The sequence below is a fragment of the Giraffa tippelskirchi genome, chromosome 5 (assembly GCF_054371585.1).
Source record: "Giraffa tippelskirchi isolate mGirTip1 chromosome 5, T2T-mGirTip1v1.2.pri, whole genome shotgun sequence".
Classification (NCBI taxonomy): domain Eukaryota; kingdom Metazoa; phylum Chordata; class Mammalia; order Artiodactyla; family Giraffidae; genus Giraffa; species Giraffa tippelskirchi.
The window spans coordinates 179149615-179173192 of NC_137279.1; the positions used below are offsets into that span (position 1 = coordinate 179149615).

At 52.1% G+C, this 23578-nt stretch overlaps 2 protein-coding genes and 1 long non-coding RNA gene across 60 annotated transcripts in view; 2 read left to right on the forward strand and 1 right to left on the reverse strand.

Annotated features, from left to right (window-relative positions):
• The window catches only part of SCMH1 (Scm polycomb group protein homolog 1), a 202021-nt gene extending 188625 nt beyond the window's left edge, over positions 1–13396 (forward strand). For 43 of the 50 annotated variants that reach the window (XM_081492359.1, XM_081492374.1, XM_081492360.1 and 40 more), the window contains 3 exons: positions 5511–5705; positions 11045–11175; positions 12224–13396. In XM_081492359.1, coding sequence (XP_081348485.1) covers positions 5511–5705; positions 11045–11175; positions 12224–12349 — 452 coding nt within the window. In that variant the 3' untranslated portion in view covers positions 12350–13396. The remainder of the gene's footprint in view (positions 1–5510; positions 5706–11044; positions 11176–12223) is intronic. The other 7 variants (XM_081492369.1, XM_081492383.1, XM_081492368.1 and 4 more) reach the window with 1 other exon arrangement.
• On the reverse strand, positions 830–17861 carry LOC145506874 (uncharacterized). 2 transcript variants are annotated; one of them, XR_014054409.1, is made up of 4 exons: positions 17559–17861; positions 11639–11862; positions 9497–9605; positions 830–1126 (listed from the first exon to the last, which is right to left on the reverse strand). It is a non-coding gene; the product is annotated as an uncharacterized LOC145506874 (long non-coding RNA). The 2 variants fall into 2 exon arrangements; XR_014054410.1 differs by lacking the exon at positions 11639–11862.
• Positions 17862–17995: 134 nt separating this feature from the next.
• On the forward strand, positions 17996–22747 carry SLFNL1 (schlafen like 1). 8 transcript variants are annotated; one of them, XM_081492406.1, is made up of 5 exons: positions 17996–18246; positions 18863–19446; positions 21202–21705; positions 21813–21956; positions 22538–22747. In XM_081492406.1, the coding sequence occupies exons 2-5, from the start codon at positions 19060–19062 to the stop codon at positions 22664–22666; spliced, it is 1164 nt and encodes a 387-aa protein (XP_081348532.1). In that variant the 5' UTR covers positions 17996–18246; positions 18863–19059; the 3' UTR covers positions 22667–22747. The 8 variants fall into 8 exon arrangements, with proteins under 8 accessions (XP_081348532.1, XP_081348534.1, XP_081348538.1 ...); XM_081492408.1 differs by having other exon boundaries at positions 21205–21705; XM_081492412.1 differs by having other exon boundaries at positions 21361–21705.
• Positions 22748–23578: the final 831 nt, after the last annotated feature.

A 23578-nucleotide genomic window follows, 5' to 3' on the forward strand; every position in this document is an offset into this window, starting at 1 on the left:
TTACCTAAGTTGAGACTTAGTTTTTTCCTCTAGTGTTTTATTTTGAAAAATTTCAGACTTACTGAAAAGTTATACAGTAATACAGTGAGCAACCGTGTACTCTTCACCTAGACTTACCACCTAACTTTTTGCAGTATTTACTTTATCTGTTTCTCTAAGTATGCTGCTGCTGCTGCCAAGTTGCTTCAGTTGTGTCTGACTCTGTACGATCCCATAGATGGCAGCCCACCAGGCTCCACCATCCCTGGGATTCTCCAGGCAAGAACACTGGAGTGGGTTGCCATTTCCTTCTCCAATGAGTGAAAGTGAAGTTGCTCAGTTGTGTCCAGCTCTTCGCGACCCCATGGACTGCAGCCTACCAGGCTCCTCCGTCCATGAGATTTTCCAGGCAAGAGTACTGGAGTGGGTCACCATTTCCTTCTCCGTTCTCTTAAGTATATATGCATGTATTTCTGTCTATATATTTTTTGTTTATTTACTGAACCATTTGAGTGTTAACTGCAGATGAGAGACTTGATCCTTAAACACTTTTTTATATGTATCTCCTAAGAACAAGGAACACAATACTACTATCATTCTTGAGAAGTTTAACATTAATAAAATCTACTAGTTGATATATATATAATATACTCCATATTCAGATTTCCCCAACTGTCCTAGTAACGTCCTTTGTAACTTTTTTCCCCCTTATCCAAGATCCCGTGAAGAGTGATCCACTGCATTTACTTATCCTATCTCTTTAGTTTTCTTTTGTTTAGAGCAGTTTTCCAGCCCTTTTGTCTACTTTTCATGATCTGACATTGGCATTTCAGAGAATTCAGGCCAGTTGTTCTGGTTCAGATAATCAAACATTTGTCAAATACTTACATGTCCTAGATCCTGTACTGGACTATGGGGAGACAGACAACAGACTCAATCCCTGCTCTAAAAGAGTTCTCAGCTGAGAGAGGGAGATACAGGCAAACCTGTATGTAGTGAGAGTGTGGAACTGGAGGTTCTCTGGCCCAGCCAGGAATGATGAGCAAAGAATCAGCTGAAGAAGTCCAGGAAGGATTCTTCAGGGCAGCGATGTCCGATTAGAGTTCCTTCTTCAGAGTTACACATGTGGCAGGATTGAGGAAGAGGCCTATGAAGATTGAGAGAGAGAGGATTCTTTCTGGATCTCCAAGAACTGCTGATATTAAACAGGAGATTGTATTACCTTAGCCAGTCCCCATGACTGTTAATCTTTACTGTAATTGAATCCACCTAGCATTCACCTCTGGACCTGCTGGTTCCTCTCTGCTGAAGGAAGTGGTTCATTTGTCCCAGGACAGTAAGTTCCTTGTGCCTGTCTTTCCAGTTACCATCCAGGTCGTCTTAAGTTGGTTATACAGTGGTTCTCCTGCCAACCCCCCCCCCCCCGCCGCCACACACACACACAAATTCAGAGAATAAAAGCCAAGTAAGAACTGTGAAATTTCTTCGGATGCCCTTTCATTCACATACAAGGTTTCCTCATAGAAGTGTCAGGGTTTTAAGATGACTCAAGTGTTCATAAATAGTTGAAACTGTAACTATTCAATTATTTGGTCAGACAACCAGTCAACCCAGTATTTATTGACTGCCTGATGCCAAGCTCCAATATCGGCATAGAGGGTTCCATTGTAAACTAGGAGTCAAGGTCGTTACACCCCACAGAGTTTATAGCCTGGTAAGGAATACGAACAAATAAGCAAAGGAATTAATTCACGGTGATGAGTACCTTAATGGAACAGATTCAAAGTTCAAAAGTTCAAACCAGGTATGTCAAGGGAAGACTTCAGAAGAAATGATATATAAGCTTGGACCTGAAGGAGTAGGATAATGAGGTAAAGATGCCACAGATCCAAAGTGATGGAGGAGGGGAATGATAAAGAATGTTCTCGTTGACTGAGATGTGAGACTGTGAGGGACAAGAGGCAACCTGACTTGTCTCAGAGGAACTGAATGTTCCTCTGAATGTACTGCTGAAATACAGAGTAGAAGAGAAGATTGTGAGTGGTGAGGCTATAGCGGTAGCAAAGGCCCAGGCAGAAAAGGGCTAATTGACCAGCTTATGGACGTTATATCGTTGAGCCATGAGGACCCATGAGAGTATTTAAAGCCATGACTGTGTTATGGAAGGAACATAATCCGATTTGTGTTTTTGAAAGCTCACTCAGGATACTTACTGTGTGGGAGAATAGGCTGGAGTGGAGCAAGAAGTAGGCAGGGAAACCAGTTGGAGGTTTGGGAACTCTGTGAAGCCTCCTAGATTTGGGGATTGTCCTTTCCTTTGATACCAAAAGCTAAATAAAATTGGATGAACATCCCCATCCCACATAATCCAGGCTGGGATTATATTTTCCTCACAGCAGTCCATACTTCTCACTCAGAATTTCTGCTTCTGAGCCAGAGCTTAATCCATTATCCCCCACCACCCCCGCCCCCGCCCCCTGTCAGTTCCTGGAGCTGATGGTTTACCCCAACCGTGTGACCCAGCGCCTCATCCTTCATTTCCCTGAGGAGAAACTAACACAGGGCTGTTAAGTGTAACAGACTAATACTGAAGTTTGGGGGTGGAAAGAAGGATGATTACCACACAGGAAAGGAAGCATTTTTGTTTTAGTGTTTATCAAATGTTATAGCAAATATCTTACTGACCTCTTTCACCTTAGGACTCAGCCTGCTGCTGTTTTCTGGGACCTACACTCAATTTGGGGGAATTCTCTGTTTCCTCTGTTCTTCCATCCCATACCTCCTCCCTTCCAAGTTCTCAGTGGGGCCAAAGGCAGATTGGTTCTTTTGAAAGGCAGATAGTAGAATGGGGTAAAGAATTACAATAAGGCAGATCTCAGCTCAAACAGGAAGGCATTTTGGTAATGAATCAAAACTGTCCAACGGTGAAACTGATTGTAAAGGGGACTTGAGCAATATATCATCAGTGAGTCAGATGACCACACTAGTCTGCTGGGCTAGATATTAATATTGAAGCATCTCTAGAGCCATCTGAGAACCTCTGCTTCTGAGATTCAAGGACTCAATGCTCAGAAGCATGCTTTCCCCTTCATGGGAATAAATTGATCTCTTTTTGCAAGGGTAAGATTATGTGAAACTCTGGTCTAAAAAAGTCAAAACCAAAGCTGTTTTGATAGAAGCTGGGATGAGGCCCAGACTCCACCCAGGAGCTGGGTGTACTGCAGGGCTCTGTGGAGCACAGTTGGAAAGCATTGCAGTCTTCTGCCCTGGCATTCCCCTGCTGAAGGCAGCCAGGACCTCATTTGATCAGCCTTAAGCAGACTAGGACCTCCCAGAGCCTTGGGCATGGTGCTTCATTTTTCTTCCTCTCATTAGGTTAAGATTTAATGACCCTGCCTAGTCCAGGTGCCACCAGTCCAGATTTCCAGACCCCTCAACTCGGAGAAGGCAATGGCACCCCACTCCAGTACTCTTGCCTGGAAAATCCCATGGATGGAGGAGCCTGGTAGGCTACAGTCCATGGGATCGCTAAGAGTCGGGCACGACTGAGCAACTTCACTTTCACTCTTCCCTTTCATGCACTGGAGAAGGAAATGGCAACCCACTCCAGTATTCTTGCCTGGAGAATCTCAGGGACGGCGGAGCCTGGTGGGCTGCCGTCTATGGGGTCGCACAGAGTCGGACACGACTGAAGCGACAGCAGCAGCAGCAGCAACTCAGAATCCAGATTTCAGTTACCATTCTTAGCATTGCCAAGACTAGAGACACTTAACTGATTTTGCATCAGCATCTGGTGAGCCCCTGGCATTGTCATCATAATTATTCTTCACATCTGTTAGCTCATGTGAAGTCGGTGATACTAACCTGGTCTTAGCTGAATAGAAGGAGTACTAGAAAGGTGAGGTTATTACCATGCCGATAAATACAGAAAGTAGAGTTCATCTTTTTCTTGAGCTACTACAGAGAACTTCAGTGTACCACTGTAACTCTGAATGAAGAATAAAATACAACTCCCTACTGTTGTAACATCCATCCCATTCTGTTTCCTCAGTTGATGTTCTAAGCATAACAAAGGGTGAGTTTTCTCCATTTTACAGATGAGGAAACTAGTACTCAGAAAAGACAAATGTGTTACCTTGACTCACATACATAGTGAAAGTCAGGAGCCAAGAGATGGAACCCAGGCATCCTATTTCTTGGATTGGACTCCTTGTCTCAAAGTAGGACATTGCTATAAGCATCTCTTCTGAAAAATAGAAATCTGAAACCTCACCTGCAGAAATGGGGTAGGATATGGTTTAGGTATCCTGGAAACTCAGAGACTTCTCTCTTCAGGACCATTTCTAGGAAAGGGCTTCATCAGTTAAATTTCCAAATTTCATATGGATGAATAGCTGTCTCAGGCCAGATTTGACTGTTATCCCATAGTTTACCAAGCAATTTTAGGTGAGAATTAGAAAGTAGTCCTAAAATCCTAAACCATCTCGCCAAAGAGGTTTTAGTCTGTCCCCGGCAATTTCTTTGAATTAAGTGTTCATCAGAGGCTCGAAATGAATTCCAAGCATTATCTTAATACTCAGTTTTTAAGAAAAGCAGCCAAGGACAGTGTGATGTGGTTCAGCACCTAAGACATCTCCCATAAATAGAGAATGCAGTGGCCAGATCTGACTTGATATGGGCAGAACCCAACTACGAGAGGGAGTCTGTTTCAGGTTTTGTAGTGCAGTGATTAGGGGCTGCTGCCTGGGGTTGGGCTGTTCCCGGGGTGTAGAAATGTCAGGGTGAGTTTCTCTTTACAAAGGCTTTCATAGCCATTCTCTTTTGACGTTCACAAACCCTTTGGAAGAAAGGGGGCCCCCATGTTATAGATGAGACTAGGATTCTGAGGAAAGCACCTTGCCTGCTGAGTAGCAGAGTCAAATTCTGACCCAAATTCTGGGCTCTATGCCCATGTTCTCACTACAATACAACTGCAGCTTCCTTGGACTAGTTCCATAAAACAAGGCAAATGTGAAAGGAGGGAGGGAACATAAGAGCAGGTCCTTTGCAGACAGGCCTTGAGCCAGGCATCAGGAAGCATTTCTGAGATGTCCTGCTGGCTAAGAGGGTCCACTTCTAAAATGCCCTCATGTAAGCAAATGTATCTCTTCTTCAGCACTTTATCCCCTGCTCTAGCATCGTGTGTGTTAGGACAGACTCTTCCCAGAATAGCTTTCTTCTTTGCATTTTTTTTTAAGGTTCTTCTTATCAGAAAAAGCCTGACACATCCAGACCGGAAGAAAACTCAGAGACCGTCTAGTCTAAAGGGAAGAGTCTCTAAGGAGATCCAATTCCAGAGGGTGGCGCTGGGCTTGACTGAGGCTACCTAGTGAGAGCCAGAGCCAGGGCTGGTGCACAGGCCTCCTGCGGCCCAGCCCAGAGCTCTCTGTTTTGCTGCCTCTTACTCCACCCAAATAGGCTCCTGAGAGCCAGTGCCCTGGCAGTTCTTCCAGACTAGTCCCTGTTCTAACTCTGGTTTTACTGTTTTCCAGGTGAGGCCTTTGCCCTGGGAAATAGTCTGGCCCGGTCTTTGGAGCCACACTCAGACTCAATGGACTCTACCTTGAATCCCACCAATCTTGTCAGCACTTCCCAAAACCTTCGAAATCCAGGGTACCGGCCTCTGCTTCCATCCTGTGGTCTCCCGCTGAGCACTGCCTCAGCTGTGCGCAGGCTCTGCTCCAGGGGTAAGCTTTTCAGAGTTCTGGCTCTCCTGCCCTCTCTCATTCTTTTCTTCTTTCCTTCCTGAACCTTGGGAGGCCAGAAAGGACTTAACTCTGTTGCCCCCCGTACCTAGAGAGGTCAGACTGGGGCCTGGCCCCATTACTCCTAACTAGGCACCAGGGGAGCATCTGAAGCTCTGGGATTAGCTTGAGAACAGCAGGAACCAAGAGCCAGTGACTCAGAGCCAAAGGGGCGGGGAAGGAGTCCTTCATTCATTCATGAGCCATTTATGTGAACACCATCTGTGTTTGTCAAGGGGACACAAAAATCAATCATTTCTTGTCCTTAAGGAGTTCAAAGTCTTGTAGGAGAGACAAATACTTAAATAGAGAATAGTAAAATAACATCTAGAGTGTGGCTGCAGAGATGAGTTGTATGAAAACTGAAAGAAGGAACACCTCACTCAAGCTTGTTATCCAGGGTAAGCTTCCTTGAGAAAGTGTCTGAGATTTTAAAGATTGACTGTGTGATTGTATCAGGGATAGTGGTAGGTGGGGGAGAGCTTTCCAGGGAAAAGTGTGCAGCATGGACAAGGGCAAAGGAATGAGAACCAACACAGATTGTACCAGCAAGTATATCCAGTTTGGTATTACTGAAAAACAAAGGGTAATTCTGGGGCTTCAAAGAGAAAATCCTGGAAGGGTCAGCAGTTGTACCATGCTGCTAAGTTGCTTCAGTTGTGTCCGACTCTGTGCAACCCCATAGACGGCAGCCCACTAGGCTCCGCCGTCCCTGGGATTCTCCAGCCAAGAATACTGGAGTGAGTTGCCATTTCCTTCTCCAATGCATGAAAGTGAAAAGCGAAAGTGAAGTCGCTCAGTCGTGTCTGACTCTTAGCGACCCCACGGACTGCAGCCTACCAGGCTCCTCCATCCATGGGATTTTCCAGGCAAGAGTACTGGAGTGGGTTGCCATTGCCTTCTCCGGGTTGTACCATAGAGGACCTTAAATGCCATGTGAAAGAGTTTGGGGTTGATCTTGTAACTAATGGGAAGCTCTGGAGACTTTTACTAGAGGCAAGACCTAAACAGGTTTGTGTTTCAAATAGGTCATTCATTGACTACTGTGTTGAGGATGGATTTGAGGAAAGACAAGACTGGAGAGACCACTTAGGGCCACATGCAAAATGATAAAGGCCTAGATTAGGGCAGTGGTAGAAGGTTTGTAGAAGAGAGAATAGATGTGAAAACTCTTCATGAGGTAAATATAGTCAGATTTAAGGGTTGGGAGGAAGGAGTGGGAATGTCGCCCAGGTTTCTAGAAGGGGTGATTGAATAGATGATGCCATTCAGTGAGAGAGGGAAGCAGCCATAGAAGAGAAGGGGAGGGAGCCCATGGGTCTATCTAGGTGATACCCAGCAGGCAGTGGCCATGTAGGTCTGATCCTCAGGGAAGAGGGCTGAGCTGAAGTTACATATTTAGGAGTTAGAGGATAGAAGTTGAAGCTATAGAGTAAAATGACACCCACTTCCCAGAAGTTTGTGTAGAATGAAAAGAACAGTTGACCAAAGAAAGATTTCTAGGGACCAACAAAGTTCACGAGGAGGGAGCAGGAAGAGGGTCCTACCAGGGGACAGAGGAGTAGTCAAATGTGAGGAAAAGCAGAAGAATTTGATGTTGTGGTGGCCAGAGGTACAGAGACTAAGAATATAACCCAAAAAGGTTCAGTAAAATAAGGACTGAAAAATACCTACTGGAATTGGTGATTAGAGGGTAATTGGTGATCTTAGTAGGTAAGAGCAGCTTCAGTGGTGCTGGAGGCTGGTGAGGGAGGTTTTCAGTGGGTAGGCATATCAAGGAGAGTTTGATGAGAAAAAGAAGGAGGTGACTCAAAGAAGGTCTTCTGGAGTGGGTGCATGCTAGGCATGTTTGCCAGCAGACAGCCTGAGCCTTCCATGAAGAAGAAATTAAGAATATAGGAAAGAGGAGAAATGAAGGCCTTGGAGGTGTTGGGAAGGATTAAGGGTTAGTCTTATGACAGAAGAAGGCAAACCTTTTGCTCTGAGACTGGAAGAAGACTGTGGCCATGAATGAATGGAGAGAGGGCTGAGCAGGGAAGGGCTCAGGAGTGCTGGGAGATTAAATGAGCCATAAAGAATACAGGAGAAATAGGTCGAGGAAGGGGAGAAGATTTGCAGAAACACCAAAGGCCCTACAATGTTTGGAGCTTGGAGATCAGTTTGCAAGAGCTACTGTTTTCTTCTGTGGTTCTTAGAAACCTACATGTGAGTGAGAAAAGACAGTCTGAGAGTTAAGGTTTTACACTGAGCTAACAGGACAAGAGGGGTGGGGAACATGTAATCGGTGGAGCTGAAGGAGGAGTGGTTTAGATCATCAACACTGTCTGCAGACAGTGGGGATAGCAGCAGGGCTGAGAGACGGCTGAAGGATGGGGAGACTGTAAGTCTGATGTGCTAAAGGTCTTTGTGATATAATGGTCATAGTGGACATATGTCCCAAGAGTGTTGGAAAGGTGGGAGGTTGGTGTCAGAGAGGTGGGTGTTTAAAATTCTGAAGTGGATTTGTTCCGAGTGATCCAAGAACTAGACAGTGATGTTGGTAGTGGGTATTTGAAGTAGAATAGCAATGAAAATCACTGGAAGCAAGGCAGTTGGATGGATTTCCTCTGAGGATTATGGCAGCAATTAGGATGGAACCAGAAGTTAAATACCCAAAAGTCTTCACTTAACAAAGAGTAGAAACCCAGAGATCTGTAAATGTATGTGATCAGGAAGAGCAGATGCTCAGTACATGTTTGGCTTCCGAAGAACACTAGCTTCCGTTGGAGGATGGTCTAAAAGCAGCAATGAGGAGACAGGAGAAAGCCATCTCCACACCCACTGTGGCCTCCCCCAGCCCAAAGACAGATTAGGTGTGGAAGAATAAAAAGAGTCCATTAGCAAGGCCTGCAGGAGCAGAGGAGATTCTAAGGAAGGCTGAGACAGAGAAGCCCAGGATACTGCTCCCCAACCCCAACCCCAGCAAGGCCCCAGATGGAGCCATGTACGGAGCTCTGAAGTAGAGTCCCTGCCTTGAGACTTATGTCACCCCAGCCTCAAGACAGACCTAGTCTGGTGGGGGAGACAGAAAAATATACATGGTACATACGATCATTCATTCATTTAGCAGACATGTTTGAACATCGTCTGTGGCAGAGCAGGCACTCTTGTGTGCTGTGAAAGGAAAACACTCTCCTCCTGTGTGTCTCCCTACGCTCAGTGCTCTGTTCAGCACTACTTCGCTTCCCCTGCCAGAAGTACGGATCTCCACACACCAAGCAAGTCCACCATGCCAGCTGGGCATCCTGCAGTTTAACCCTGTTCTGACACTAACTCCCTGGAGGAAGCGTCAGAGCCCACAGGATGAGGGTTCAGTCCCACAAGACTGACCACCCCCCAACTTCAGATGCCAGTTCAAAGTCCAGGTTGTTATCTGTGTCTCTGACTGGCTTCCATGATTCCTTCCAGCCCAGAGGCTCCTGAAGCCCTGTCCTTGGGTTTTTATGGAGACTTCATTATGTCAGCAAGATTTATTAAGTCATTGGCCATTGGTGATTGAACTGAATCTCTAGCCCCTCTCCCTTCCTTAAAGATTGGAGGGGGCAGGACTGAAAGGTCCCAACTTCTAGTCACCTGATTGGTTCCCCTGACAACCAGCCCCCATCCTTAGGACTTTCCAGAAGTAACTCATTAACATATTCAGATGTGACTGACAGGGACTATTATGAATAGCAAACAACACTCTGACCTCTTACCTTGGTCCAGAAGGTACCCCATCTGGCTCTTTCTGCCTCATCTCCTGGATGAAGCTTGGAATAGCAAATGACACTCTGACCTCTTAGGAGATTCCCAGGACTTGAAGTGCTGTGCCAGAAAAGAGAATGAACACAGATACATATGTTTCTTATTATTAATCACAGTATCACAGGGATTAACAGAGAACAGAAGACAGGTGATAACATAAATGCATGAGATTGTTTTTTAGGTTGTGATTGTTTTAGGCTAGGTGGGGGTGAACTAGAGTAATTGGATAAAGAGTGATTATGTGGGGAATAAAGTACTTTTATTAGGATATCAGGGAAGGCCTCTCAGAGGAATCAGTATTTGAGATGAAACCCAAATGTCGAGAAGGCATCAGGTATGCAAAGATGTGGGGAAAAGAACATTTTAGACGGCGGAAATTGTGTGTCTGGATCAAAGCATAAAAGCATAGCTTATTCAGGAGGCAGAAAGCCAGCGTGTCTGAAGCTTGGTGAGTAAAGGGTGAGGGGAAGGGGGAGATGAGGCAGAAAGGGCCAGATGATGGGGTACCTTCTAGGCCATGGTAAGGGGTTCAACCTTATTTCAGGTATGCATTTTGAAGCTGTTGTATTGATTGACATGATCCAATTACTTTTTAAAAGTTGTTTTGACTGCTTTATGGAGAAGAGATTATTAGAGTGATGTGATGGGGGAAAGTGTGTAGAGATTGAGCTGTAACCAAGAGATATATGAAATGCTTTTATGAGACCAATTTTTTCAAGATGAGACCTGGAAAAGTTTCATAAAGGAGGAGATCCTTGAAGCCAGCTCTTGTTTAGCTAAGTTAGAATCGGCCAGGAGGGAAGGAGAAACTGAAGGGCGAGAAGGGGGCACGTTCCAGGCAGAGGGGATGAAGCCTGCCAGAGAGCCATGCAGATGGTAACCTTACAGAGAGCTCAGATCCCACAGGAGAAATGGCCAAGACGGAAGTAAAAGCTCTAAGCAGAGCACTAAATTAACATTGAGATTCCTGGCAGCCAAGGCAAAGCTGTGTTCTACCTCCAAGTGTTTGGCTATAACAAAGTCAGCTATTCTCCAGGCCTTAGAAAAGGCACAGGTTATTATTATCTACCACTTGTTTTTCTCCCTGGGCCCCAAGCACTTAGCTCTGATCTTACCCAGCTCCGGAGGTATCTCTAGAAATGGTCCCCAGAGCCAAGGCAAAAGCAGCCTCACCTACCAGCCCCTCCCCCCACCTCAACCCAGATAATCCCCTCACTCATCACTACCGTTGACTCAGGTCCAGGCTTAGTCACAACTTCAGTGTAAGATTCCTTCTGACCATTTCCAGAATCAGACCTATGCTTAAGATTTGAGTGAAGAATGGTGTCAGGTCCTTTGTGGAAAAACCGGGCCCAGCCTCAGTCTCCTCTGGTTCCTCTGCCCTGGCACTGCTCTAAGCCCCCGTGGTCACACAGGGCCCCTGGGACAGGCTGTGGAGAGTGCGGGCGAGTTACAGGCCAGTCCCCGCCCATTACGACAGGTGTCCTTCTGTCCTGCAGGGTCGGACCGCCGGGATGCCTCTCGACTGAGTGGCCGGGACCCCTCCTCGTGGACGGTTGAGGACGTGATGCAGTTTGTCCGGGAAGCTGATCCCCAGTTTGGACCCCATGCTGACCTCTTTCGCAAACACGTAGGTGCCCCTGCCTGACCTCTCCTATGTCCGCCGGGTGTCTTGCTTCCACAGTTTATAAAGGGCACAAGCTATATATTTGTTCCAAGTTCCTTGAAACTGGGCACAGATGATACCATACAAACTTAGTGACCCAGTCTTGGGTCCCAAATGGCCTTCACTGGGCACTGAAGTCTCCTTTAGTGTTGGATCTGATTCAGCCACACTCCTACTGGATCCCAGGACAGGACTGTCCTCTTCTAGGAGCGCTTGCTCTCCTCTCTACCTGCTGTGGTCTAAGGCCAAGGCCAGGTTAAAGAGTCCCTTGTCATGTGGCCCCCAGTTCTCCAACCTCATCAGAACCCCATTCTCTACTTTATCTGCTGTGAGCCCCAGCATCTTGTCAAGTGACCATTTGGCCCTGTGGCCAGGGACTGCCGAGAACCCCCCTGCAATGACCGAACTCTTGATTTGGGGCTCAAACCTGGTTCCCAGTAGCCCCTGCTTTGGTGCTGTTCTGCACTCTGGGTACTCAGAACAGCTCCGCTGCTTTCACAGGTCATCTACTTCTTCATGCCAGGTGGGCTGGAGAGTGCTCTTAGATCAGTCCTGCGGGTCTCACAGCTGCTCATGGAGTGCTTGCTTTGTGTGTGGCTCATCAGGAGGGCTCCCTGCTGCCCAGGAAGGAAAGCGACTCTCCAAATAGCCCTTGAGGGTCAATACAGAAATAGTCTGTGATGAGTGACAAGGACACTGACTGGGGAGGCTTCCTGGGAAGAGTTGGGATTGACCTTGATCTCAGAGGTTTGAGAGGGCAGGGAGGGCTGCCTCTCAGGCAGCAGAGAAAGGAGATACCTACAAACATGTATGAAGAGCTTAACCTGGGGGGTTCACTGGTGATGCTGGAGAGGGGTGGTTGGAGACAGAAGGTGAGGAGAACAGGTAGGCTTCAGTGTCACAGCAGGTTCACAGGGCTCCGTGTGGCTGGCACCTCCCCGGATGGTCTCTGGTGAGAACCTGGGTGGACAGACCACCCAGGCCTCTGATGGCGCCCCCCTCCTCCCCCTAGGAGATCGATGGCAAGGCCCTGCTCCTGCTGCGCAGTGATACGATGATGAAGTACATGGGCCTGAAGCTGGGGCCTGCGCTCAAGCTCTGCTACCACATTGACCGGCTGAAGCAGGGCAAGTTCTGAGCAGGGCAGTGCAGCCTGGACAGCCGAGGGGTCAAGCAGAGGAGGCTCTTCTCCCAGGAAGGAGGGCCATCAGGCACCTCAGCGGGGTCTGAGGCCACCTCAGGACTCCAGGAGGCTGTGTGGAGCCACCACCACTGCCCCCTCCTGCCATGAGATGTCCTTCCATGAAGGACCAAGGAGCGGGCTGTGCGGCCCAGGCACTGCTCTTCCCCTCAGCCCCGTCTTGGCTCTGAGGTCCCGTGTATTTATTTCGCAAGCCTGGGTGGCCTCCCTCCAGGAGTTTAGACTGAACACCTTCCAGGTGATGGAGGAAGGGGCTGACCTGTGAGGTCTCAAAAGATGGGGCCCTGAAGTGACACTCACGCCCGGTTCCCTCACCAGCTGCTGGGCCTGGTGGTGTGGCTCCCACAGCTCCTGCCTTCTCCTCACGAGATCCACAGATCCCAAACTCATGGTGCAAACCTCTACCTTTTTTAAACAAAGATCTTTTCTTATTATTAATTTATTGTTTCTGGCACTTGGGCAAGCCCTCCAGTTCATACCCCTCTTGCTCCAGACACTGGTTTCAGGAGGAGGGCGACCACACTGCCCTGGCCCCACACAGGCCCTCTCCAGAGAGCTGTGGCCCCTTCTCAGAGGACATCACCCAGGCACTTTCTCCTTGGGATGGACAGACCTACCAAGCCTTGACCACATCATTCAGCACAGGGAGGAGAGGGTCCCTGTCATCTCCTCTCTCTCCCTCCGCTGGGCCCTCTGCAGCCCCGGCCTCATCTGTGGGAACAGGAGTTCCTGCCCTGCACTGCCCTGCCACAGCTCCTTGCCCTGGCCAGAATTGCTGCCAAAGAAGGTTGGGCCCAATGTTTTAAGCCAAGAAGGCCCTAAGATGGATGGGAGAGAATGGTCTCTAGGCTGGAGTCTGGTTGCACCCACTCCACTGCCCACAGGCTTCTTTTGTAAGCAAGTCAGCAGTTCAGCTGCCCCTGCTGCCATCTGGACTTATTTTATGTCAATTTGTTTATAAATAAAAAAACAATATAGACGCCAGTGTCTTTGCAATCAGTCAGCAGACAAATCAGTATGCCTCCGAAGGGCAGGTCACTCCCCTGCCTTTGTCGTAGCTCCTCGTTTTTATTGATGAGGGAACTTGGACAAGATGCTCCCTGAGTTCTTTTTACCCCAGCCGTCCCTAAAGAGCAGGCCGTCTGCCAGAGGCCCGCTGGGGCCCAGCCTTGCGTAGCCCCTAGGGAGCTGGTGTGCAGTCCATGCTCTGCCCTCAAGGGGCTTTGCCCTGGTGCAGCAGACAGCAATGAGCACGGCAGCCCTGGGAAGCCTGAGCAGAAAGGACAGTGTTAGGGTCCTCAGCGGCAGCGACCCTCCGTGGCAGGGTGAGGAGATGCAGGCTAGCCTGGCCTGCAGGGTACCCTTGTGCCCTGCAGGGGCCAGGAACTCCAGTCCAGGCCCTCGCATCCCTGTTTATAAAGGGGCCGCAGCACAGTGCAGGGTAACCTGATAAGAGGAACACATCATTGTGTACCCCACACACTGCTATGTGTGAATTAGAATGACCCTATTTCATCTTCACAGCAGACCCACTTTATAGATGAGGAAACTTAAGCTCTGATCATGTAGGCAGAAACTGCCAAAGTAGGCGTTTAAAGCCGAGTAATCTGACTCCAAGGCTGAGGTCCCAGCCAGTGCAGCTATTTTTTGTGATGCTTTGGGTGGGTCTTTTCCTGTCTTTGGGCCCGTTTGGCTATGGGGGCATTAGATGAGGAGACCTCTAAGGATCCTACCAGCCCTCATCAGTGACTGGTTCCAACATGGTCTTTTCCACTTGGCCACTGTGAGATTATAACCTTGGGCCCTCTGCAGCAGTTAGGGTCAGGGCTGCTGAACCAGGATAAGCCCATTTTCCACAGATTCCCAGACCTGTGTCCAGTGGGCTTTGTGGTTCATTCATGGTACTCCCGAAGAGGGCCTTCCTGGGCCCTGATGATGAACTTCTGAGTGTGAGAGTAACAGCAGCATACGCAGGCAGGCCAGACATGCTGCCAGTCCTGGCTTGTGGAGTAAACTGGTTCCCACCCGCCCCTGCCCCTTGTCAGCTCATCAGGGAACACTATTTAAGGACTTCTTATGCTAAGTTGTTTATGTACATAGGCTCTCTTAAACCTCGCTACATCTCAGAGATAGCCATCATACTCCCCCATGTTAAAGATGAGAAAACTGAAGCTTAGAGAGGTGAAGTTACTTGCCCCAAATTCCATAGCTAATGAGGAGTGTGAGACATCATACTGCCTGCAACACCCACCAGGTGGCTTTTGTCTTAGATCCCTCTCACCGTGCAGACTACACAGGCTATGGCCGGCCCTTTGTAGGCAGTCACTCTGAAGACTGTCAGACCGGAAATGCTGCCAGCAGGACAGTAAGGAGCAGGCCTTTTCAGTGGGGTAGTCATTACAGAGCCCACAATCACCCAGGACTATCTTTTGTTGCCCAGGTTGCAGCTCAGGTGTATGGGGATAAGACATACCAGGGAGAAGAGGGGTTCACCTTGGCTTAGACATATCACACCCCAGGGCAGCCAGTAACCCCCCAGTGGCATCGGCACAGCTTCCAGGTCCCTGGGCAGGACGTGCCTACTGAGTCCCTGCCCTTAGGAAGCCCCACAGGAAGGGATGTGTACAGTCCATGCACTGCACTCCTAGACCAGGTGACTTACAATCAGGGGCAGTTCTACTATAAGCACTGTTTCCTTGAAATGGTCGACATTCCATTTTTATCAGGTTTCCAAGGGAACAGAACCAGAAAGGTAACCAGATGTCAAATTTTGCAGGAGGAGAGAGGATTTGTTTCCCTTTCCCCTGTGCTGCCCTAGCCTCTGAGGTCAGAATTGAATGTCATTGAAGAGAAACGAAAACCAAAAAACCCAACCTAAACTTTTGAAACTATTTCACCAAGCCAAGCTTTCTAATAGTGACCCAGAGTCATCCAAAGAAGCTGAAGCAGTCTCTGGCAGGTGAGACCACGCCCTTGACCCCGACAGTGCAGCCACCCATGAGCGAGAAGGCACATGGGAGAGCGGGACTGAGCACAGAGGCCTCCCGAAAGCAGCTTCCCGTGCCCACCCTCATCGCCGTGACAAGGAGAGACGTTGACTCTGGTGCTAAGGAACATGAGGAAAGAAAAACCCAGGCCCTTCAGGAGAGAAGAATCCGGGTCCACGTAGTGCTGAATCCTTCGAGAACCTCTGTGCCTTGTCCCGCCTCCCCTGTGACCACTCCCCACCTTCCAGCCAAATCATGGCCTGTGTCCTGGGCTCTGCTCTGTCTCTCTTGTCCAGGCCATTAGTCCTGAGCAGAAGTGTCCATACCACTCCTCTTTGGTGTTCTGTGGAACAACCTGAGGCCCTTCTCTGGGCTGTGGCACTGGTGGGCACAGTAGACACACTGTTTCTACCCTCATGCCAGTGCCATGACCCCGCCTCAGAAGAAGCACAGGTGACTTGCCGCTCATCTTTACAACCAAGGCTGAAAGCATGGAAATCGTTCTGCTTGAGGGACTCCAGACACTCTCTCCTCCCCCTGTTGTCCCTCCGCTTTTTGCAGTCTCCTTTAACTTAAGGGCCCAAGTCACCCCATCCCATCAGGGAAGCTCCACAGCTGGAAACCTGCAGGCCAAGTGAGAGAATCGTGTATTTGTGCTTGGCCTGCAACAACCAAAGCCACTGAGGATGGTTCCAGGGGCCAGCAGCCAGTAGGTCCCAGGGTATAGGCACCGGGCCCGAGATACCTTTGGGCTGTGGGCCGGCCCTGTCAGAGGGCGGGCAGGAATCCACCAGCCGCTGGTACGCAAGGGAGGAGTCAAGGCAGACTGGAGTGTTCCTGGGGCCAAATGGTGAAGGCTGCATCTATCTACACCCTGCCCTCCCCTGAGTCCCAGAGTTTGCTCTCCTTGCATCCTGTCCTCTCCAGCATAAGGCTGAGCTCAGTTCCTGTCCACACCCCACCCCTGCCTCTCAGCTGGGGTTCCTAGGCAGCTTGCTCAGAACACCCATGCTTTCTGTGGCGTCAGGGATCCCAGCCACGGGCGCCACCAAGTGGACACTCTCCAAATAATGTGAGAAGAGCCCTATCTACAGCCTCCCTCTGTCCCTCATCTTTGGGCCCACCTCACATTCTTAAATTCAAGAAGTCTTTTACCTCCAGTGCCAAGGAGGGTTGTCAGGCAGGTCACAGACATCCAGTAAGAGGACTGAAAGGAGCTGCTTGTTCCACAACACTGAACTCACGTCCGCCACCACCTAGCTCTTACAAAGCCTGGGATGCTATAAATAACCCAATTACACTGCAGTGCATTTCAGTATTTAAAAATATCATTTTGCAGATGTATTTAGTGCTTACAATGAAAGTTTTTATCCCCCTGGCCAAAAAAGATGGAACTGATGTTCAACTCACATAAGGTTAACAGAGCCCAGGGAAATATGTAATACAATCATTTAAAGAGATTTCTGGTAAGAATGGGGAAAGATTTGGTGCTCAAATCCATTTGGGAAATTTCATGCCAAACAGCTGGTTGGTAGTGAGGCCCCTGGAGAAGGACTGTTATGTTCACATTTGTTCTCTGGTACGTGTCTCATCTGTCAGGCCGCCTCTCCTGGCCCGCTGTCGGTCTCTGCCTAACTCAACATGGCTTGAGTTAACGGCCTAAATCAGCCACAGCCCTCCTTGTACACTTTCTGTGAGAAGAGCTCATGATGGCAGAGTCTAGAAAGGCCTGAAGAGGAGGACCCTGGAGAGCTTAGAGCTGTTACCCCATAACTCTCGGCATGGATGCAGAGACCAGGCAGCACTGGCTGCAGGGTGCCTCCCCAGAGCCTCATAATACCACCTCTCAGGGCCTGGGGGCCTCTTCCTTGCCCCCATACCACAGTCGCCTTGCTCAGGTTCCCCACCCAAGCTTCTGCCTCAGTCCCTCACAGAAACAAAAATTCATTAGCATCTTCAGAACGGGCTGCAGAAGAGGAGATCATCCTCTGCATCTGCCCTTGGACACCACCCTCTGCCCCCTACCCCATCGGGGCTTGCAGAAGCAGTGGGAAAGTGCTGCCTACATCTGCATAATGTAAAGCACTGTCACAGCCCCCACCCACCCAAGAACAGATTTCTGCATTAATAAAGACCATGTATCACCCGAATCTTGGTACCTGTTGAGTAGCAGGTGACAGCCCTGTCCTTCAAAAGAGATGGCAATGCTTGACCTATTTCTCAGGGCTCTTCAGGACAGTAACCATCTCTGCAGCCCTGGAACCAACGGCACTCTGATCCCTGCTCAGGGAGCCTGGGATTGGTAACTGAGGTGGGAGGTGAGGCCCAGTGTGGGCACGAGGGCCTGGAGAGACCTGGCAGAGGGAGGAAGTGTGTCTTCAGCCCCTGGATTCTAGGAGCTGTCCCGAAGGAGCCCCCCACCAAGCTGCACAGGACATCTGTCTACATGGGGGTGGGGCGTCAGGGAGAAGTGTTCCTGATCCCCTTCATGGCCTGCCTGCTGGAGGCATTGTCGACTCTCCTGAGCTCACAGAGGTGGCTGCACAGGCCCCACCCACTTCCCACAGCCTGGCTCCCCCTCCTGAGCCAAGCCCCTAAGCGCCCTGGGGAGCTGCTGGCCAGGGGTCAGGGGTCTGTGGGAGCTGAGGGCTGGCACCTCCCACGCTCCCCCGGGAACCATCAGGACATGAGAGTCATAGGCCTTCCTCTTCCCCCTATTCCCATTTGCCCTAAATGTCCCCACTCCAGCAGTGGTGGCCCCCAGACCGTGACTGCCTTAAGGATCCAATCTGAAAAGATGCAGGCCAGCCGTACCTGCCACAGAGACCGGAGGCTGGGTGTGTGTGGGTGAGTGGAGGGGCTGGTGTGTGCACAGCTCAGGAGCAAGGTCCCTGGCCTAGGGAGAGGTGGTGGGGGACGTACCCAAGGGCCCAGCTCTGACCCCTCCTCGCTTCTGCTCCCTGGACCCAAACCAGAGGATTTGGTCTAGACAAATCTCTTCAAATTATATGTATATATGCAAACGCTATTATTCTGTGAGGGGCCATAGCTTCCATCAGTGTACCCAAAGCATAAGAACCTCTCTCTAAACCCTCTGACCCAGCCTGAGCCCTTCAAAGCCTCTGCTGGGCTCACACCAGCTTCAGAGCAGGCAAGAAGCACAGGGGGTCCGTGACTAATCCTCAGAGCCCTGGGTTAACACCCCAGCCTGGGGCTTCCTGAGGGAAGACAGGCCCGCTGGGGCCAATGACAGGATATGGGGGCCCCTCAGAGACCTGAGTTCTGCCTCTGCCCCTCTTTGGGTATATCCCCTCGGTCTTCTGTGGAACAGAGCGGCAGGCGCACACGCTCTGTTTGCTGGCTCAGCTCTGACTCCCCTGTTCCCTGTCCTAGGCCTTGGGTGGGTGGCAGAGCCCTTCCTGCTGGCCCTCTGCCCACCCTCTGTCTCTCTGGCCCTCCTCAGCCCCTGTCAATCTGTGAACCTCCCAGGAGCCTCGGCGCCCCCCGAGTTCCCTGGGAGGCCCTGGGCCAGGCTGAGAGCCCAGGGCCCTGGGAAGAGCATCCAGCGGTGAGGAATCCTAGAAGCCCCTCCAGGGGAGGCCCCTCCGGAGACTCCCAGGAAGAGACCACCAAAACACAGGCGCCCCCCCAAACCCCACCATGGAGCCCCCAGGCAAGCAGCCCCTGCAGGAGCTTCCCCCAGAAAAGCCCCCGCTTGAGGACTCGGGTGCCAAGGCAGCTCCCAGCAGGCATGTTCTCTACGTGGGCCACCTGAACCCCCAGTTCTCAGTGCCCGTGCTCACCTGCCTGCTGAGAGATGCCCTGGAGCGGCTCGAGCTGCCAGTGGCACGGGAGCACATCGAGGTGGTCCGGCGGCCACGTCAGGCCTACGCGCTGGTGCAGGTGGCCACCCCCAGGGACACCCTGGCCTCCCTGCCCCGGCGTCTGCACACGGCCTGGGGGGAGCACCAGATCATCAAGGAACTGGTGGCCCGTGGGAAGGAGCCGGTGCTGGGTGAGGGCCGGGAGCCTTCAAACCGCCGAGAGGTAAGCCAGGTTTCCCCTAGCAGGCGGCCCACCAGACCCAGAGCCTCCCTCGGGAGAGGCCTGGGTGTGGATGGCTTTGCCCAGTGGGTGTGAGGGGTGTCTTCAAGAAACTAGGGACAAATTGGCAATCTTGGTGCTGCTACTCCAATAACCATGGTCCCAGAGGGACACTGACCCTTGGAGCTTGCCTCCAGCCTGGAAGCAGGTGAAAGAAGGCCTGAATATCAGACCCTCCCTGTGCCCATCTACAGCCAGCAGGTGGGTCCGGCCAGGCCAGGCCCAAGCATATACAGGGGTCCTGACCTCCTTGGCTGAGCTCATCCATTCAGTTGACAGACACTTGCTCCAGCAGGCAGCGCAGCGGAGAGCAGGGCTTGACCCTGCCCTCGGGAAGCCCTGCTTCTGTGAGCAGAGCCAGACCCTCCTGGGGCAGTGGATGGGGAGGCAGCCTGGAGCTGGAGGACTCAGGAAGGTCCTCACTGATCTTGAGGACAGATTCCCCAGGGAGTGAGACCCAGGCTGGGGCTTAGGCAATGGGACCGACTCCGTGGAAGGACATCCCTAGCAGAGGGATGGGGCACATACCAGGGGACCGGGTGAGGGTGGCGGCATTTGCGGGGTGGCTGGTGGCTGCCTAGGGGGACTGACGAAGAAAATCAGGCCAGAGGGCAGGGCTGTGAGACCACATCAGTGCCAGCAAAAGTGGGCTTTTGTGGGGGAGGAGGGAATAGTCAACTCACTTTTGAGTTGATGGTAGGCTGGTGGTCTTGAATTGTCCTTCTTGAATTGAATTTTGAATTCTTGAACTGAATTTCCTCCCGGATGAAGGCTCCATGACATTTAAACTGTTGCAGAGCAAAATGGGCTTATATTTCAAGACCTGTGGCCTGATGGCACGTTTATATGACAGTTGAGGCTTCTCTCAAGTCTCTGCTAAGCTTGTCTTCTCTGGGAGCTGCTGGTAGGGCGGGGAGTGGCTTTCATCACCACACCCAGCCCGCACTGAGCTCCCAGCCCTGGAAGCCACTTTTGGAGGCTGGAAGGCAGCAGGGAACCAGGGAAGGGTTTTCAGGACAGAGTGACTGCAGGACTTGTATCTGGGGTCAGTGAGAGAATGGATAGGACGAGGAGAACCTGGAGGCAGGGAGTCTGACGGTGAGACCCAGACCAGAGCAGCGGCCCTGAGCAGGCTGCTCCCAGAGCCCTCACACAGAGCAGAAACCATGGAAGGGACTCGGGAAGGCCCAGGGATGGGAGAGAGTCAAGACTGGATCAGCCAGGCTTTCAGGGAGATTAGGAAGGAGGTGGGATCTTTGGGAGGCCCTCTCAATTCAGAGACCTGCAGCTATGTCACAGGTGACCTCAGGGTGCTGAGGCATCTTCCAGAATGATCCAACCCTGTGTCTCCAAGGCTGACGCAAAACCCAAGTGGGCAGAGAGTGGCTGCAGGTGTCCCAGCTCCCGCTGGAAAGGAGAGCTCCTCCCCACAAGCCTCCCATAGTTCACCTGGGAAGAGGGCAGAGCACTGGCTGCTTCAAACCCTCGACCCACAGGGTTTCCCACATTGGCCCCAGCATGGTGGGCAGAATTAGACCCCTCTGCCCGGGCGGGGCATCAGGATGCCCTGTGTGGGCTGGGCCCCGGGGAGGGGATGAGGAGGGTGGAGGTGGGGGTTCTGGCCGCCTGTCCCTCCAGGTTGGCTCCTAACTCTTGCCAGGAGCATACACCCTGCTCTTGCCCCCACCCCCACTCCAGCAGGAGGAGGACAGTGGCCCCAGCCCCGGCCCCGTCCTGGGCTCCAGCTCCCCGCGAGCCAGGCCAGCCCGACCCCTTCCTACCCGGGCACTGGGCCTGCAACGAGTCTCCCCCAGCTGGCCCAGTGGCTCACGCTCAGACAGCGCCATCACGCACCAGGGCATCCTGGGCCAGGAGCGCCTCTTCCAGGGCGCCTTCCTGGGCAACGAGACGCGCAACCTGGAGTTCAAGCGCGGCGGGGGCGAGTACCTGGGCCAGGCCTTCAAGCACCACCTGCGGCGCTACGTGTGCGCTTTCCTCAACAGCGAGGGCGGCAGCCTGCTGGTGGGCGTGGACGACGGCGGCCTGGTGCAGGGCGTCCGCTGCAGCTACCGCGATGAGGACCGAGTGCGCCTGCTGGTGGACTCCGTCCTGCAGGGCTTCAAGCCCCAGGTCTTCCCCGACGCCTACAGGCTCACCTTCATCCCCGTGGTCAGCACCTCCACCACTGGCACCCCCCTCAAGGTGAGCCCTGCCCCCAGGCTGCCCGGGAGCCAGCAAGGCAGGGCCAACAACGGGGGCCGCACGCTGTCCAGTGCGGTGCCCGCAGAGCTGCCGTTGCCCTTCCCAAGGTGATCCGCCTGAGCGTGCAGGCCCCCAAGGCCCAGGCCGAGCCACAGCTCTACGAGACCGACCAGGGGGAGGTGTTCCTGCGGCGGGATGGGAGCATCCAGGGCCCGCTGTCCGTCCGCGCCATCCAGGAGTGGTGCAGGCAGGTGGGTGGCCCAGGCCGGCCGGGCGGGGAGGGGACCCCTCAGCCATTCACCAGGCAAGCCTGAGGCCGTCGGGTTTCCCACCGGTGCTCCCACGGGGCTGGATTGCAACAAGCCCACTGCATCCCAGATTCCCCTGCAGTGTAACTGGAGGAGAAGGGAGAACGGTGTCAAAGCTTTAAGACAAAGCCAAGAACTGTTTACTGCACTTGGGGGAGGTCCTTAAGCCGGGGGTGAGTGCTTAAGTGAGTGCTGGACGCAGCCCCAGAGAAAAGCTTTCTTAAGAGGGGAACATCAGGTAACGCAAAAACAGAAGAAGACAAGGGCTGACAGAAGGACAGGGCGAGAGGCTGCGGAGGACGAGTCACCCCAGGGTCTAGGAGGCTGGCAGGACTTTGCCCAAGACCCCAGGGCTGCCTTGGTCAGGGGATCTGGTTTCTCCACTGACCAGGCTCAGGGTGGTGCCCAGTGGCCTGGAACAGGCCCCACCCCCAGGCTCTCTGGGCCTTGCCTCCCTCCTATCAGTTCAGCCCTGGTTCTCAGCCATTGTCAGCTCAGACCTGGCTTCTTCCGTGTCCCCTCAGAAATGGATGGCTGAGCTGAGCAAGCTGGAGGAGAGGCTGCAGGCGCTGACGGCCGAGAAGGAACAGCTCCAGCAGCAACTGCAGCAGCAGCAGCACAGGCCTGTCTCCTGCACCTGCTGCGTCTTGTGAGGGCCCAGTGCCCCACCTGGAACATGCGGGCTTTCCTGCTTGACCCCAGGTCCCCCTGATAAAACCAGTCTGGGCTGCTCAGAGGTGGATGGGAACACTTCACTTCCTGGCTCCTACGACACCGTGCACACAGACTGGTCCCCACGTGGCGTCAGTCCTGAGCAGACCCTGGACTGTGTAGCTAAGAAACTGCTATTAGCATGAGCCCTCCCCCCAAATCCCACCCCAAGGGGCCTTACTTTCAGAAAGAACTGGGCCAGTGCACTCCCTGGTCTGGGCTAGCAGGGACTGTCCTTCTCCCTGAAAGGCTTGGGTAGCCCAGGCTGGGGTCCCTGAACTCCCAATGGCTAGGCAGGGCCAGAAAAGGATTTGTCTTGGGAAAGCCCCTCTGCAGATGGCGGCACGTGGCTAACTGCAGTTACAGAGCTGACAGACCGCCCTGCAGCCCCTCCCCTGACTTGCTGGGATTTGGGACTAAAAGCTCTTTAATAAATTACATGCACCCAGGCCAGAATGATTCTTTCTAGAACATTTGGCTGGTTGGATGCAACTTGGTCACGAGTCCCATGCCCAGCCCACCTCTGTCCAAGAGACTGAGCCAGCCCTGGGCTCCTCCCCACACAGAGCTGTGAGGGAAGGAGCCTGGATGGTTGGGGTCCAGTCCATCTCAGTTTGAAGACCGGGTGCTGTGCTCAGTTGCTCAGTCGTGTCCGACTCAGCGACCCCGTGGACTGTAGGGCTCCTGCCAGGCTCCTCTGTCCATGGGGATTCTCCAGGCAAGAATACTGGAGTGGGTTGCCATACCCTCCTCCAGGGGATCTTCCCAACCCAGGTATCGAACCCAGGTCTCCTGAATTGCAGGCGGATTCTTTACCAGCTGAGTTACCAGGGAAGCCCTAAAGAGCAGGTACC

What these genes read in the sequence shown, in the direction of transcription:
- SLFNL1 (XM_081492406.1), top strand. Translation starts at nt 19,060, where the DNA reads ATGGAGCCCCCAGGCAAGCAGCCCCTGCAGGAGCTTCCCCCAGAAAAG. An exon ending in AGCCTTCAAACCGCCGAGAG is followed by an intron (nt 19,447 to 21,201) that starts GTAAGCCAGGTT and finishes CCCCCACTCCAG; the next exon opens with CAGGAGGAGGACAGTGGCCC. An exon ending in TCCAGGAGTGGTGCAGGCAG is followed by an intron (nt 21,957 to 22,537) that starts GTGGGTGGCCCA and finishes GTGTCCCCTCAG; the next exon opens with AAATGGATGGCTGAGCTGAG.